The 18,394-nt window shown below is 50.0% G+C and overlaps 1 protein-coding gene across 1 annotated transcript in view; it reads right to left on the minus strand.

Annotated features, from left to right (window-relative positions):
• The window catches only part of FRMD8 (FERM domain containing 8), an 83,299-nt gene that overhangs the window by 5,810 nt on the left and 59,095 nt on the right, over positions 1-18,394 (minus strand). The window contains exons 8-9 of the mRNA XM_075326814.1: positions 18,034-18,157; positions 189-332 (exon numbers count right to left, since the gene is read on the minus strand). Of these exons, the coding sequence (XP_075182929.1) occupies positions 189-332; positions 18,034-18,157 (268 nt within the window). The remainder of the gene's footprint in view (positions 1-188; positions 333-18,033; positions 18,158-18,394) is intronic.

Raw genomic sequence — 18,394 nt, forward strand, 5'->3', positions numbered from 1 at the left:
AAACAATTTTGTCTTGGAAAGAGTCAAATATTGTGACATATCTAAAGATAAAGCTATATTCAGCTGTGCAAAAGAAAAAAAAACTAAAGTCTGTAAAGAGATATTGAAATCTAGTACATTTGTAGAGCATTAGAACGTCTGATCTAAACCCAACATAATATTTCACTAGAACCAAAAAGGATTATTACCTGCTTAGAATATATTTTCAGTAACTTATTTACTGGTGTTCCTTCATTGTCTCCATCAAATTCAAGCCACAAAATGTGTTCTTCCTCATCTGGGTACGTGTGATCCCAAGACAGCTCGAAAAACTTTAAACTTAGAAGGACATGCTGGAAAAAGAGTAACATTGAGAAAATATCATTTTAAATCCATTTCATTATCCAACAAGTTCTATCTTTAATAAACAATGGAGAAAGTGAATAATACAGAAAAAAAGAGAATTTTGTTTACTTACCGTAAATTCTTTTTCTTATAGTTCCGACATGGGAGACCCAGACCATGGGTGTATAGCTTCTGCCTCCGGAGGACACACAAAGTACTACACTAAAAAGTGTAGCTCCTCCCTCCGGGCTATATACACCCCCTGGATGACAATCTAACCAGTTCAGTGCAAAAGCTGAAGGAGGACATCCACCCATAAGTAGACAGAGTAAAACTCGGAAAAACCGGAACCTCTGTCTACAACAACAGCTGGTGAAACACACGGAACAAGAACTGCCAACAGGCAACAGGGAGGGTGCTGGGTCTCCCATGTCGGAACTATAAGAAAAAGAATTTACGGTAAGTAAACAAAATTCTCTTTTTCTTCATCGTTCCTTATGGGAGACCCAGACCATGGGACGTCTCAAAGCAGTCCATGGGTGGGAAATAAACAAAACTGAGAAGTAGGCAAAACCTAACTTCACAAGTGGGCGACAGCTGCCTGAAGGATGCGTCTGCCCAAGCTCGCATCTGCCGACGCATGAGCATGCACTTGGTAGTGCTTCGAAAAGGTGTGCAGACTAGACCAAGTGGCAGCCTGACAAACCTACTGAGCCGTAGCCTGGTGCCTGAAAGCCCAGGAGGCACCGACAGCTCTGGTCGAGTGCGCCTTAATCCCTGGCGGTGGGGGCACCTGAGAACACTGGTAGGCATCGGAGATGGCCGACCTAATCCAACGAGCTAGGGTCGGTTTAGAAGCCGAGAGACCCTTGCGCTGACCCGTGGTTAGCACAAAAAGTGAGGTGCACCGCCTAAAAGCGGCGGTGCGTGACACATAGATTCGGAGCGCCCGCACCAAATTCAAGGTATGCAACGCCTTCTCAAAGCGATGCACAGGGGCCGGACAAAGGGAAGGCAATGAAATGTCCTGGTTAAGGTGGAAAGAAGACACCACCTTAAGGAGAAAATCCGGAGTCGGACGGAGAACCACCTTGTCTTGGTGAAACACTAAAAAAGGTGACTCCGAAGAGAGCGCAGCCAAATCAGAGACTCTCCTGAGAGAAGTTATGGCTACTAGAAAAACCACTTTCTGTGAAAGTCTAAACAAAGGAACCTCCCTAAGAGGCTCAAAGGGGGGTTTCTGTAAGGCCGTGAGGACCAGATTAAGATCCCAGGGATCCAAAGGCCGCTGGTAAGGAGGAATGATGTGAGATGCGCCCTGCATGAAGGTGCGCACCTGAGCCAGTCGGGCGATACGCCGCTGGAATAATATCGACAGAGCCGACACCTGTCCCTTGAGGGAATTGAGGGACAGTCCTAGCTGCAGACCGGACTGTAGAAAGGACAGGATGGTCGGCAAGGAGAACGGCCAAGGAGCATGGCCGGAAGAGCGACACCAGGACAGGAAAATCTTCCAAGTCCTGTGGTAAATCTTGGCCGAGGAAGACTTCCGAGCCTGAGTCATAGTGGAGATGACCTCAGAAGGAATGCCTGAAGCCGTCAGGATCCAGGACTCAAGAGCCACGCTGTCAATCTGAGAGCCGCAGAATTCTGGCGGAAGAACGGACCTTGAGAGAGAAGGTCTGGGCGGTCCGGGAGATGCCACGGCATTTCTACGGACAGACGGAGCAGATCTGGGTACCAAGCTCGTCTGGGCCAGTCCGGAGCAATGATTATGACCCGACGGCCCTCCATTCTGATCTTGCGCAGAACCCTGGGCAAGAGAGCTAGAGGGGGAAACACATAGGCCAGACGGAACTGAGACCAATCTTGAATCAGCGCGTCCGCTGCGAAGGCCTGAGGATCGTGGGAGCGAGCCACGTAAACCGGAAACTTGTTGTTGTGCCGGGATGCCATTAGATCCACTTCCGGAGTGCCCCACTTGCGGCAGATTGACCTGAACACTGCCGGATGCAGGGCCCACTCGCCGCTGTCCACGGTTTGACGGCTGAGATAATCGGCCTCCCAGTTTTCTACGCCTGGGATGTGGACCGCGGATATGGTGGACTTGGAGCCCTCCGTCCACTGAAGGATTCGTTGAACTTCCAACATTGCCAGGCGGCTGCGAGTCCCGCTCTGGTGATTGATGTAGGCAACCGCTGTCGCGTTGTCCGACTGGACTCGAATGTGCTTGCCCGCCAACAGGTGGTGAAAGGCTACGAGAGCTAGAAGAACGGCCCTGATTTCCAGCACATTGATCGAGAGGGCTGATTCGGACGGAGTCCAAGTGCCCTGTGCTCGGTGGTGGAGAAATACTGCCCCCCAGCCGGAGAGGCTGGCATCCGTGGTGAGAATCACCCAGGACGGGGCCAGAAAGGAGCGTCCCTGGGACAGAGAGAGGGGCCGAAGCCACCACTGAAGAGAGCTCCTGGTCTGCGGCGACAGAGCCACTAGCCTGTGCAAGGAAGAGGTCCGCTTGTCCCAACAGCGGAGAATGTCCAGCTGCAGAGGACGCAGATGGAACTGGGCAAAGGGAACCGCTTCCATTGACGCCACCATCTGACCCAGCACCTGCATGAGGTGCCTGATGGAATGACGGCAGGGCTTCAACAGAGAGCGCACCGCCAGATGAAGGGACTGCTGTTTGACTAAGGGCAGCTTCACAAGTGCCGGCAGAGTCTCGAATTGCATCCCTAGGTACGTAAGTTCCTGGGTCGGGGTCTGGTGGAGAAATACTTCTGTAGAATGACCCCCTGAGAATGTGTAATAAAGCCCACAACCAGAGGTTGTGGCTTACCAGACCGGTTTTTGTGTGCCCTCTGGATTCCACAGCTCGGACCCCCAGTGAAGCGTCTGCTTTCCAGGATGCAGCAGCTGCAGCAGCCAGCGCCGATCAGTGTGAGAACGCTGATAAAATGGCGCTGGAGTGAGGAGGGGGGGCGGGGATTAGCCCAGGAGCGGGAAACCGGAGGGCCAAGGAGAGATACAGGGGAGGGAAACATCTCCGCAGAGAGGAGTGTCCTCCCCTCTGCTGAACGGCCGGTGGGCGGCGCCACACTGTTCCCCTGCATGAATCATGCAGGGGAAGCTGAAAACGAAACTAGGCCGCAACTGAAGCCGGGGCCTAGATTTTTACATGCGGCCGACGAGCAGGCACCGTCGGCGCGGTTCTCAGGAAAAACCCAGAGAACCGGCCGGAATTCACAGCAAAGTCAAAAGACACACTCTCCCCTTAATAAATGTACCCGGGACCCCTGAAAAACGTCTCAATACTTAGCTTTGAGACGCAGGGCCAAGTCCCTGGGGGGGGGGTTAAACGCTCCGTCCGGCAGGAACCCGACAGGGCTGCGGATGGAGACCGGTCTCCTGCAAGGCAGAAAGAACCGTGATGGCTCCCACTTCAAGCCAGAGCCCCAGGGGATGGTGAAGGAGCGCGGCATGTGAAGGCTCCAGCCTTGTAAAGTCAACCTTAACAGCACCGCCGACACAGTGGGGTGAGAAGGGACATGCCGGGAGTCCAGACTGGACCCGCTTTTCTTCCATATCTTTGAAATCAAAAATCTTAAAAATTAAAAATCAGAGAATGCATGTGTGTGTGACCTCCTGAACACAAAGCATTGAACTGGTTAGATTGTCATCCAGGGGGTGTATATAGCCCGGAGGGAGGAGCTACACGTTTGAGTGTAGTACTTTGTGTGTCCTCCAGAGGCAGAAGCTATACACCCATGGTCTGGGTCTCCCATAAGGAACGATGAAGAAAAGTACATCTCAGAACTTTAACTTAAAAGGGCTGTCCAGCCTCAACAACAAAAAAAAATAATTTACAGGCAGGGTTTATAGATGTCTTAAAAATAACATCAGGGATATTCAACTGCTTTCACTCCCAAGGATAGAGCGTATGTCACCTCATTAGTCTTCAAAATGACAGGAAGCAATGCACACTGTCTGATATATTGTGCATGCAGTAGTTTTTTTGTCATGTCGAATCGGCATGAGAAAAAGATATGATGGGGCAATGCCCCATAGTATAACATTGGAGAAGTGCTATCTGATAAGATATAGAATAGCACTCAGCCGTGGTATATGCAAGTGTGAGGGAGCCCTAAAAGGGGTTATTACCATCTACTACATATGGAAAGCAAAGCAGTTCACTATGCTACTCGGATTCTGTAACTCCCATTTTTTATATACGTGTTACAGAAACAGCAGAGTTCAGCTTCTCTTGGCTGTTTACATATCAAACACTCCTGTGATCGAAGCAAAGATGGGTTATTCTCACCTCAGCCACAAGGGCCCGAGATGGAAACAGCCCTTAAATATAAAAAAAGTGAAGACAATATAGAATAAAACAAGTCTAAACTTTATATCTCCAAAGGAAGATTGGACTATGCCTTACATGGTTTGCATATCTATTTAGAATGGCGATAAGCGAACCCGAACAGTAAAGGTTAGTGTTCGTACCGAACACAAACTTTACAAAAGAAAAAAAGAAAAATAAATAATAATATCAGTGTTAGAGTTTGGATGCTTTACGTATACAAACCACTCGAGCGAGCATTGCTGTGCTTAGGGACGCTTGGTGCTGAGCCCTGTGAGAGCTGCTTGCAGTGTTTGATCGGCTCACACTGGGGGGGTAACAACAGCGTGATCGGATGTAGTTTGCACCAAACAAAAACACACACACAAAAAAAAAAAAAAAAAATTAAAAACCCCGTCCTCCCTCCCCTGGAAGTGCTGTTTATGGCTGGCTGTATGTGGGTGTAGAGCCGAACTGCCAAATCAGTGACTTCCAATCAGGTTCAGGTGAAGTCTGGGTCCAGAGCAGAACTATTTAAAGTCCAGCTGAAGCCGCAGAACCCGAACTTCCATGGTCCGCTCATCTCTAATCTTGGAAGCATTAACACAGTTAACTACATGTGCTGTGTTCAATAGGAAACAATCCTCAAAATATATGTACAACCAATTTCATTGCAATAGAACAAAAGCAAACATCAAGCGTCCTTGCAGTAAAAGTCATCAACTAAAGCTGGGCTTAGAATGCTCCTCCCAACCTCTGGATCACCTGAGTGTTGTAATTCTAAAAAGGTAAAACATGAACCTTCATCAATGAAGCGGTAGTGGTCCATACTCATCTAGCGCCCTGATCTGCCTCCCAAGCTATCTTCACCATGGGATCTAGCTCTGTAGGACTATTATGGTTGTCTCTGTTATGGTTGAAGTTATGCTACATTGGTCTGGTGGCTGACCACCACCATGCTATGCACGCCTGACTTTGGTTTGCAATATATATTCCTCCTGTTGGTGGCTGTTCACATTCAACTGCCTCGCCCTTTTCCACAGGAATGCTAATTAAGCACCATACTTGGTCTGGTCCGCCTTATTTTTAGTTGTTGGTCTGGCACTGAGAAGGTCAGTTCTGATATTGTCCTGGCGTGTGTGGCGTCTGCTACACATGTTGGGACTTGGTCTGACCTTTTATCCGCAGGTGCCTCTTTCAGCGACATGGAAGCGGTTATAGGTATGTGTGCTTCATTATGGTTCTGCTTTTAATTTTTTTTTTTTTAACTAGGAAGCACATGAAATACATAATATAGAGTAGGACCTCACTATTGAGATTTACCGTGAAGTGGCAGGGGTGGCTCAAAGAATCGATCAATTATTTGCTAAAAATCTCATTTTGTATTATAGTACAGTTGGAATAAATCCGTGAATTTGCACTTTTATATGATACATGCCACTCTCGGATCGTGTTGGCTCTTCTTTCTCTGTAGGATTACTGTACAGTGACAGCTCCATATGCAATAACTTTCTATTTTTGTATTTGCTATTACAGTATTGCAACAATATTGGGAATATTATTATTATTATTTATTATTATAGCGCCATTTATTCCATGGCGCTTTACAAGTGAGAGAGGGTATACGTACAACAATCATTAACAGTACAAGACAGACTGGTATAGGAGGAGAGAGGACCCTGCCCGCGAGGGCTCACAGTCTACAGGGAATGGGTGATGGTACAATAGGTGAGGACAGAGCTGGTTGCGCAGTGGTCTACTGGACTGAGGGCTATTGTAGGTTGTAGGCTTGTTGGAAGAGGTGGATCTTGAGGTTCCTCTTAAAGCTTTCCACGGTAGGGGAGAGTCTGATGTGCTGAGGTAGAGCGTTCCAGAGTATGGGGGATGCACGGGAGAAATCTTGTACGCGATTGTGGGAAGAGGAGATGAGAGAGGAGCAGAGGAGGAGATCTTGTGAGGATCTGAGGTTGAGTGCGGGTAGGTACCGGGAGACTAGGTCACAGATGTAGAGAGGAGACAGGTTGTGCATGGCTTTGTATGTCATGGTTAATGTTTTGATGGTTAATGTTTTGAACTGGAGTCGTTGGGCGATGTGAAGCCAGTGAAGGGATTGGCAGAGTGGCGAGGCTGGGGAGTAGCGAGGGGAGAGGTGGATTAAGCGGGCCGCAGAGTTTAGGATAGATTGGAGGGGTGCAAGAGTGTTGGAAGGGAGGCCAGAGAGCAGGAGGTTGCAGTAGTCGAGGCGGGAGATGATGAGGGCATGCACTAATGCAGATTCTTGGTTAAGGAAAGCACGGATCCGGGAGATATTTTTGAGTTGTAATCGGCATGAGTTGAAGAGGGCTTGGATGTGTGGCTTGAAGGATAGAGCAGAGTCGAGGGTTACTCCAAGGCAACAAGCTTGTGAGACTGGGGAGAGTGAGCAGCCATCAAGTTTGATGGAAAGGCTTGTTGGAGATGAGTGAGGAGGGGGAAAGACAATGAACTCTGTTTTGTCCATGTTATGTTTTAGGAATCGTGCAGAGAAGAAGGATGAAATAGCAGACAGACATTGTGGAATTTTGGTTAGTAGAGAGGTAATGTCAGGTCCAGAGAGGTAGATCTGTGTGTCATCGGCATAGAGATGATACTGAAAGCCGTGGGACTCTATGAGCTGTCCTCCAGGCCGAAGGTGTAGATGGAGAATAGCAGGGGTCCGAGAACTGAGCCTTGGGGGACACCGACAGATAGGGGGCGAGATGCAGAAGTGGTGTGAGATAGGGAGACGCTGAAAGTTCGGTCGGTTAGGTATGAGGAATGTGACTCCTATGCATTTACTTCACTTTAGACATCTCTACCCATGTCCAGTGACATCACTATATTATGCCTCATCAGAAATGTGTCCGTACTTTGTAAACACAGATATCACAGTGTGTTACTGTTTTCATTGACTTTGTCCTGTTTGGTAAAGCTGTATGACTGATTATCTTTGTGTCATCACATGGTGTTGACAATCTCTAAACTGTCACACACCACTTTTTACTTTATTTTTATAACAATTATTCTTGTACTATGACTTTGTTTGATCTCATTGTCTGCATTATCTAAGTTTTACATTACTGAAAGCGTTCCATGTAGATAAAGTAGACAGCGTCCCAGTGGGTGAAAATTCAGTCCATCTTTTAAAGCCTGCTTTACACGTTGCAATTTCGCATACGATATCGTATGCGATTTGCAACGCCCCCATCGTATGTGCAGCACGTTCAATTTGTTGAACGTGCCGCACATACGCTTAACCCAGTCACATGTACTTACCTTCCATACGACCTCGATGTGGGCGGCGAACGTCCACTTCCTGGAGTGGGAGGGACGTTTGGCGTCACATCGACCTCATGCGGCAGCTGGTCAATAGAAGCGGAGGGGCGGAGCTGAGCGAGACGTAAACATCCTGCCCACCTCCTTCCTTCCGCATTGCTGGCCGGGAGCCGCAGGAGGCAGGTGAGATCTGTTCATCGTTCCCGGGGTGTCACACACTGCGATGTGCGCTACCCCGGGTACGATGAACAATCTGACGTTCAATTTGTCAGGAATGAACGACGTGCACGCGATGAACGGTTTTTCGTTCAATCGCAATTGCACGTCGCTGTCACACGCTACAACATACCTTACGATGCCGGATGCCGGTCACTTACGACGTGACCCCGCCGACACATCGTAAGATATATTGTAGTGTGTAAAGCGGGCTTTAATCCTTAAAGGTCATACAATACAGCAACGTTTTGACAACAAAGTCTTTTTCAAGCTTGAAAAAGACTGTTGTTGAAATGTTGCTGTATTGTATGACCTCTATGGATTATAAATATGGACTGAATCTTCATCCACTGGGACGCTGTCTACTTTATCTTCATGTTATGTTTTATATCAAGTAGATCCCTTAAATTGAACGTGCGCCCCTGATGTGCTGAGACTGTGTGTTGTATTACACATGTGCACATGTATCTGACCATTCATGTTGCAAGTCGTCTTTTTTTCTATATTACCGAAAGCATTATCCCTATGTGATTACTCAATCATACTATGCAGAGCTTCTATTAAAAACTTAGAAAATGACGTGGTATATATATATATATATATATATATATATATATATATATAATATGTTTCCAGGGATGGAGCTGTGCGACGGCTTTCTTTTTTTTTTTTTAAGCGGGGGGGGGGGGGGGGGGATGCGTATTGTTTGATTGTTCTGAATTTAGATTACGTACAATGAAGGGAATTTTGTTACTTACCGTAAATTCCTTTTCTTCTAGCTCCTATTGGGAGACCCAGACGATTGGGTGTATAGCACTGCCTCCGGAGGCCACACAAAGCAATTACACTAAAAAGTGTAAGGCCCCTCCCCTTCTGGCTATACACCCCCAGTGGGATCACTGGCTCACCAGTTTTAGTGCAAAAGCAAGAAGGAGGAAAGCCAATAACTGGTTTAAACAAATTCACTCCGAAGTAACCTCGGAGAACTGAAAACCGTTCAACATGAACAACATGTGTACCCGAAAAACAACCAAAAATCCCGAAGGACAACAGGGCGGGTGCTGGGTCTCCCAATAGGAGCTAGAAGAAAAGGAATTTACGGTAAGTAACAAAATTCCCTTCTTCTTCGGCGCTCCATTGGGAGACCCAGACGATTGGGACGTCCAAAAGCTGTCCCTGGGTGGGTAAAGAATACCTCATGTTAGAGCTGCAAGACAGCCCTCCCCTATATGGAGGCAACTGCCGCCTGCAGGACTCTTCTACCTAGGCTGGCGTCCGCCGAAGCATAGGTATGCACCTGATAATGTTTGGTGAAAGTGTGCAGACTCGACCAGGTAGCTGCCTGGCACACCTGTTGAGCCGTAGCCTGGTGTCGCAATGCCCAGGACGCACCCACGGCTCTGGTAGAATGGGCCTTCAGCCCTGATGGAACCGGAAGCCCAGCAGAACGGTAGGCTTCAAGAATTGGTTCTTTGATCCATCGAGCCAGGGTGGCCTTAGAAGCCTGCGACCCTTTGCGCTTACCAGCGACAAGGACAAAGAGTGCATCCGAACGGCGCAAGGGCGCCGTGCGGGAAATGTAGATTCTGAGTGCTCTCACCAGATCCAACAAATGTAAATCCTTCTCATACCGATGAACTGCATGAGGACAAAACGAAGGCAAAGAGATATCCTGATTAAGATGAAAAGAGGATACCACCTTCGGGAGAAACTCCTGAATGGGGCGCAGCACTACCTTGTCCTGGTGGAAGACCAGGAAGGGAGCCTTGGATGATAGCGCTGCCAGCTCAGACACTCTCCGAAGAGATGTGATCGCTACCAGAAAAGCCACTTTCTGTGATAGTCTAGAAAGTGAAACCTCCCTCAGAGGCTCGAAGGGCGGCTTCTGGAGGGCAACTAGTACCCTGTTCAGATCCCATGGATCTAACGGCCGCTTGTACGGGGGTACGATATGGCAAACCCCCTGTAGGAACGTGCGCACCTTAGGAAGGCGTGCCAAACGCCTCTGAAAAAAGACGGATAGCGCCGAGACCTGACCTTTAAGGGAGCCGAGCGACAAACCTTTTTCTAACCCAGATTGCAGGAAAGAAAGAAAGGTAGGCAATGCAAATGGCCAGGGAGACACTCCCTGAGCAGAGCACCAGGATAAGAATATCCTCCACGTTCTGTGGTAGATCTTAGCGGACGTGGGCTTCCTAGCCTGTCTCATGGTGGCAACGACCCCTTGGGACAATCCTGAAGACGCTAGGATCCAGGACTCAATGGCCACACAGTCAGGTTCAGGGCCGCAGAATTCCGATGGAAAAACGGCCCTTGGGACAGTAAGTCTGGTCGGTCTGGTAGTGCCCACGGTTGGCCGACCGTGAGCTGCCACAGATCCGGATACCACGCCCTCCTCGGCCAGTCTGGGGCGACGAGTATGACGTGGCTGCAATCGGATCTGATCTTGCGTAGCACTCTGGGCAAGAGTGCCAGAGGTGGAAACACATAAGGGAGCCGGAACTGCGACCAATCTTGCACTAGGGCGTCTGCCGCCAGCGCTCTTTGATCGCGAGACCGTGCCATGAAGGTTGGGACCTTGTTGTTGTGCCGGGACGCCATGAGGTCGACGTCCGGCCTTCCCCATCGGCGACAGATTTCCTGAAACACGTCTGGGTGAAGGGACCATTCCCCTGCGTCCATGCCCTGGCGACTGAGGAAGTCTGCTTCCCAGTTTTCTACGCCGGGGATGTGAACTGCGGATATGGTGGAGGCCGTGGCTTCCACCCACATCAGAATCCGCCGGACTTCCTGGAAGGCTTGCCGACTGCGTGTCCCCCCTTGGTGGTTGATGTATGCCACCGCTGTGGAGTTGTCCGACTGAATTCGGATCTGCCTTCCTTCCAGCCACTGCTGGAAGGCTAGTAGGGCAAGATACACTGCTCTGATTTCCAGAACATTGATCTGAAGGGTGGACTCCTGCTGAGTCCACGTACCCTGAGCCCTGTGGTGGAGAAAAACTGCTCCCCACCCTGACAGACTCGCGTCTGTCGTGACCACCGCCCAAGACGGTGGTAGGAAGGATCTTCCCTGTGATAATGAGGTGGGAAGAAGCCACCACTGCAGAGAGTCCTTGGCCGTCTGGGAAAGGGAGACTTTCCTGTCCAGGGATGTTGACTTCCCGTCCCATTGGCGGAGAATGTCCCATTGAAGTGGGCGCAGATGAAACTGCGCAAACGGAACCGCTTCCATTGCCGCCACCATCTTCCCGAGGAAGTGCATGAGGCGTCTTAAGGAGTGCGACTGACTTTGAAGGAGAGCCTGCACCCCAGTCTGTAGTGACCTCTGCTTGTCCAGCGGAAGCTTCACTATCGCTGAGAGAGTATGAAACTCCATGCCAAGATACGTTAGTGATTGGGTCGGTGACAGATTTGACTTTGAGAAGTTGATGATCCACCCGAACGTCTGGAGAGTCTCCAGTGCAACATTCAGGCTGAGTTGGCATGCCTCCTGAGAGGGTGCCTTGACAAGTAGATCGTCCAAGTAAGGGATCACAGAGTGTCCCTGAGAGTGCAAGACTGCTACCACTGCCGCCATGACCTTGGTGAACACCCGTGGGGCTGTCGCCAGTCCAAATGGCAGAGCTACGAACTGAAGATGGTCGTCTCCTATCACGAAGCGTAGAAAACGTTGGTGCTCTGTAGCAATCGGCACGTGGAGATAAGCATCTTTGATGTCTATTGATGCTAGGAAATCTCCTTGAGACATTGAGGCAATGACTGAGCGGAGGGATTCCATCCGGAACCGCCTGGCGTTCACATGCTTGTTGAGCAGTTTTAGGTCCAGAACAGGACGGAATGAGCCGTCCTTTTTTGGCACCACAAAGAGATTGGAGTAAAAACCTTGACCTCGTTCATGAAGAGGAACAGGGACCACCACTCCTTCTGCTCTTAGAGAATTCACCGCCTGCAGAAGGGCATCTGCTCGGTCGGGATGTGGGGAAGTTCTGAAGAACCGAGGCGGAGGCCGAGTACTGAACTCTATCCTGTACCCGTGAGACAAAATGTCTGTTACCCACCGGTCTTTGACCTGTGGCAGCCAAATGTCGCAAAAGCGGGAGAGCCTGCCACCGACCGAGGATGCGGAGGGAGGCAGCCGAAAGTCATGAGGCAGCCGCCTTGGAAGCGGTACCTCCGGTTGCTTTCTTGGGGCGTGAGTGAGCCCGCCAGGAATCAGAGCTCCTTTGCTCTTTCTGAGTCCCTTTGGACGAGGAGAATTGGGGCTTGCCCGAGCCTCGAAAGGACCGAAACTTTGACTGCCACTTCCTCTGTGGAGGTTTGCTTGATCTGGGCTGGGGTAAGGAGGAGTCCTTACCTTTGGACTGTTTAATGATTTCCGCCAATTGCTCACCAAACAGTCTGTCTCCAGATAATGGCAAGCTGGTTAAACATTTTTTAGAAGCAGAATCTGCTTTCCATTCCTTTAACCACAAGGCTCTGCGCAAAACTACAGAGTTGGCGGATGCCATTGCGGTACGGCTCGTAGAGTCCAGTACCGCATTGATAGCGTAGGTCGCAAACGCAGACATTTGCGTAGTTAGGGACGCCACTTGCGGCACTGCTGGACGTATGAGAGAGTCCACCTGTGCCAGACCAGCTGAAATAGCTTGGAGCGCCCACACGGCCGCGAATATTGGAGCAAACGACGCGCCGATAGCTTCATAGACAGATTTCAACCAAAGGTCCATCTGTCTGTCATTGGCATCTTTAAGTGAAGCCCCATCCTCCACTGCAACTATGGATCTAGCTGCAAGCCTGGATATTGGAGGGTCTACTTTTGGACACTGGGTCCAGCGTTTGACCACGTCAGGGGGAAAAGGATAACGTGTATCCTTAAGGCGTTTAGAAAAAACGCTTGTCCGGATAAGTATTGTGTTTCTGGATGGATTCTCTGAAGTCAGAGTGGTCCAGAAAAAAAAGTACTCAATTTACGCTTGGGATACAGAAAATGGAATTTCTCCTGCTGTGCAGCTGCCTCCTCTGCAGAAGGGGCTGGGGGAGAAATATCCAACAGCCTATTGATGGCCGCTATAAGGTCATTTACCATGGCGTCACCATCTGGCGTATCCAAATTGAGTGCGGCGTCAGGACAAGACTCCTGATCACCCACCTCTGAACCCTCATATAGGGACCCTTCTCGCTGAGACCCTGATCCGCGTGATGACGTGGAGGGTCTCTCCCAGCGAGCTCGCTTAGGCGGACTGGGACTGTCATCGGAGTCAGAGCCCTCAGCCTGTGATGCCTGGGACCCCCTTGAAGTACGGATTAGTTCCAACTGAGGGGGACCGGGGAACATAGACACAGCAGTGTCTATGGTCTGAGCAACTGGCCTGGACTGCAAGGTCTCCAGGATTTTTGTCATAGTCACAGACATTTTATCAGCAAAGACTGCAAATTCTGTCCCCGTCACCGGGGCAGGGTTCACAGGCGCCTCTGCCTGGGCTACCACCACAATAGGCTCTGGCTGACGAAGTGCCACTGGGACTGAACATTGCACACAATGAGAGTCGTTGGAGCCTGCTGGTAGATTAGCCCCACATGCTGTACAAGCAGTGTATACAGCCCGTGCCTTGGCACCCTTGCGTTTTGCGGATGACATGCTGTTGTCTCCTCAAAGCAATATAGGGTGTACAGCCAAGAAGCGACCTTACAGTGCAGTATATAAATATATCTAGACACAGCAGTGTCTATGGTACAGCGAAAAATATAACACTGTGGCACTAGTGGGGCCGCACGTATGTGCTGCTTACCGCCCGCTTAGCGCGGGTGTGTGGTCGCCAGAAACCCCTAGCCTGGGTCCCCCAGAGCCTGCGTCCGTTCTCCAGCCAGACTGCATGTGTATAATGGCTGCCGGCGTCCTGGGGAGCTGCAAGCCTGGGGGCGGGCCTAGGGCGTGCACAGAGAAAAAGCGCGAAGCCTGTGTCCTACTGTGCTCAGTGAGAGGGCTGGAGCATGTAAATCGTGCTCCAGCCCTCGGCGCTGCCGATTGAACAACGTCTCTCCCCTACCCTGATTGACAGGGTGGGGGGCGTTAACGAAGCGGAGCAGAAAGCCGGGGACTAAAGTTAGAAGCGCCGCCGCCGTAAAAGCGCGGTCGGCGCGTCCCCGGCGCACTACAAGTCGCAGCTGCGCCGCCGCTCCAGGGGCGGTCGGCGCGGCGATCCACACACATAAAGTCCCCCAGTAATCTGCGGGGACTATAAGCCCAGCGCACAGCGCTACAGTCCCCGGCGCACTAGCACACCCAGCAAGCCTGGGGTGTGCGTGGCCTGCCATACGGGGACACAGAGTACCTGAAAGTTGCAGGGCCTTGTCCCTGAACGGCACTCCCGCTCCACATCCAGCAGGTTCTATGGGTCTGTGGATGGAGCCCGGCCTCAGGGCTTGGTGGCCGGTAAGATCCCACTTCCTCAGAGCCCTTCAGGGGGATGGGGAAGGAAAAACAGCATGTGGGCTCCAGCCTCCGTACCCGCAATGGGTACCTCAACCTTACAAACCACAAGTGGGGTGAGAAGGGAGCATGCTGGGGGCCCCATATGGGCCCTCTTTTCTTCCATCCGATATAGTCAGCAGCTACTGCTGACTAAACAGTGGAGCTATGCGTGGATGTCTGACCTCCTTCGCACAAAGCAGAAAACTGGTGAGCCAGTGATCCCACTGGGGGTGTATAGCCAGAAGGGGAGGGGCCTTACACCTTTTAGTGTAATTGCTTTGTGTGGCCTCCGGAGGCAGTGCTATACACCCAATCGTCTGGGTCTCCCAATGGAGCGCCGAAGAAATTTTGATTGCCATTTATAACATTTTCGCATTTCTGGAGGAGACACTGTAAGTAAAGAAAAATTGCAATTCTGATATATAGATCTTCTTATATTTTGATCAGACTTAAGAATGAAAGAAAAGAAGGCGAATCAAGTTAATATTATTCTTTAAAAAAAAAAAAGTTTTTTTTTTTTCTATCTTGATTCCTTTAGTCCTCTCAGGGGACTTTAACATTTGGTAGTTTGATCACTTGTTCCGTTTACTACAATACCACAGAATATATAAGGACACTGATAGTCTTCAATGAAGTCCAGCCTGTGGCTGAGCTTCACAAATGGCAGCAACGGGGTCACTCCATGATTTTATGGAGCCATACAGAGTCCATGGGCTTTCTCTGAGATTCCAACTCACAACCTCTCGAATCCCAAGCGAAAAGCCTACCACTAGACCAATGATGGGAAGTAAGCTTGTTGCTTGGGATATGAGAGGTTGTGGACTCAAATCTCATAGAAAGCCCATGGACTCTGCATGGACTCATTTACTTCACTCCATGATCTTGTCACAGGAGGGTCGAAGGGCGCACAAAATGATAACCCCCCCCAGGAGTTTGTGCATTAAATACTGTTATTGGATTGACAGCTGCATGTAAGGGTTTACCAGCAACAGTCAGAGATTAGCTCCAATTGCGGCTTTTTGAGATGGATGCCAGCTGTGTTACACCACCAGCATTTGCTGTATTTGGAGCACTCAGCTTCTGAGCCCACTCCATAGACTAATGCCTGATGTAGGACATATTAGTACATTCAAAGTCAAGAGGGGATTAAATTACGCTACTTATTTAGTTTATAATCCAAGAAAGTACCGTATTTTTCGGACTATAAGACGCACCGGAATATAAGACGCCCCCTGGTTTTAGAGGAGGAAAATGGGAAAATAAAACTTTAAGCAAAAAATGTGGTCATGACACACTGTTATGGGGCGAGGATCTGCTGCTGACACTGTTATGGGGGTAATGTCCCCAAATTCTCTACTAAGGTACCCCATCCTGGTAATGATCCTCCTGCCTTGTATATGATCCTGCTATAAACCCCCATCCTGCTCCTATACCAGCATCCTGCTCATATTCCCCCATCCTGCTCATATACTCCCATCCTGTTCATATACCCCCATCCTATTGATATACCCCCATCCTATTGATATACCCCCCATCCTATTGATATACCCCCATCCTATTGGTATACCCCCCATCCATCCTGTTCATATACTCCCATCCTGCCTGTTCATATACTCCCATCCTGTTCATATACCCCCATCCTGTTCATATACCCCCCATCCTGCCTGCTCATATACTCACATCCTGCCTGCTCATATACTCCCATCCTGTTCACATACCCCCCATCCTGTTCACATACCCCCCATCCTGTTCACATACCCCCCCATCCTGTTCACATACCCCCCCATCCTGTTCACATACCCCCCCATCCTGTTCACATACCCCCCCCATCCTGTTCACATACCCCCCCATCCTGTTCACATACCCCCCCATCCTGTTCACATACCCCCCCATCCTGTTCACATACCCCCCCATCCTGTTCACATACCCCCCCATCCTGTTCACATACCCCCCCATCCTGTTCACATACCCCCCCATCCTGTTCACATACCCCCCCATCCTGTTCACATACCCCCCCATCCTGTTCACATACCCCCCCATCCTGTTCACATACCCCCCCATCCTGTTCACATACCCCCCCATCCTGTTCACATACCCCCCCATCCTGTTCACATACCCCCCCATCCTGTTCACATACCCCCCCATCCTGTTCACATACCCCCCCATCCTGTTCACATACCCCCCCATCCTGTTCACATACCCCCCCATCCTGTTCACATACCCCCCCATCCTGTTCACATACCCCCCCATCCTGTTCACATACCCCCCCATCCTGTTCACATACCCCCCCATCCTGTTCACATACCCCCCCATCCTGTTCACATACCCCCCCATCCTGTTCACATACCCCCCCATCCTGTTCACATACCCCCCCATCCTGTTCACATACCCCCCCATCCTGTTCACATACCCCCCCATCCTGTTCACATACCCCCCCATCCTGTTCACATACCCCCCCATCCTGTTCACATACCCCCCCATCCTGTTCACATACCCCCCATCCTGTTCACATACCCCCCCATCCTGTTCACATACCCCCCATCCTGTTCACATACCCCCCATCCTGTTCACATACCCCCCATCCTGTTCACATACCCCCCATCCTGCCTGCTCATATACTCCCATCCTGCTATATGCCCCCATCGTGCTCATATACCATCCTGGTATATGGCCTGTATCCTATAGCACAGAGAAAAAAAAAAAAACGTTTATACTCACCTTTTCCTCACTCCCTCCAGCACCGATCATATCTTCCTCTCTGCGCCACTGACCTGTGTGTGTGGAGCCGTTCCCCTGCTGCATCGCGATGTCTTCCTGTCTGTGCCGATCAGCTGACCGGCACAGACAGGAAGTCATCGCGTGCAGCAGGGGGGCGGCTCCACACACGGGGACGGGTGAGTGTACTGATTCACTGCACCCCGCGCTGGTAATGACGCGCGGGGGGCAGTGAATACAGCCGCACATGATCACTCCAGGCTGTAATTGCCAGGGGTGATCATGCGGCCGGCTCTTTGCTATGCGCGCGTCCCCGCTCGTCCTCCCGCCCACCTGTCAGCGCCGGCTTCTGCACTGAGAGATGGGCGGGAGGATGGGCGTGCATATGTAATGAGCGGGCCCATGTGGTCACGGCAGGCGCTGCTGCTGCCTGCTCGTGCCCCCGATGACCCGCAGCACCCTCATTCCCAGCCGCAGCCCTATAGTCAGACCATAAGACGCACCCCCAACTTTCCCCCAACATTTGGGGGAAAAAAAGTGCGTCTTATGGTCCGAAAAATACGGTATATATTTTCTTTTAGAAAGTAAAACAAAATGTTCAGTTTCACCACTTCCAACATTTGTGTAAAGAATATTATACAAAAATTCCTTATTCTATGAGAGATCAATAAAAATACCTTCTCCTTGCGATCTATGACAGACACACCCTCCATATTAATGGCTACAGATACATTTTTACGACCATTCCTGTTGAGAAAACCTTGAGAGGGCTTGTCTACTTCTCCTTGAAAAAAGGCACATCTGAAAAACAAAATGAAAGCAATGTAAGGCTGTGTTCTCATGTTGCATAAATGCTGCATTTTTTTTACTGCTGCTCTTTATTTGCAGGTGCCTGCATCAACTTGCGCAACAAGCATCTTCTCTGAGTATTGCTCTTTTATGCATTTTCTCATTTATTTGAAGCAGAGCATTTTAATGCATTTTTGTTTGTTTTGTTTTTAGTACAGAAAAGCTTTGATTCTGCCCTTAAAGGGAACT

Source organism: Anomaloglossus baeobatrachus, chromosome 10 (assembly GCF_048569485.1).
Source record: "Anomaloglossus baeobatrachus isolate aAnoBae1 chromosome 10, aAnoBae1.hap1, whole genome shotgun sequence".
NCBI classification, from domain to species: domain Eukaryota; kingdom Metazoa; phylum Chordata; class Amphibia; order Anura; family Aromobatidae; genus Anomaloglossus; species Anomaloglossus baeobatrachus.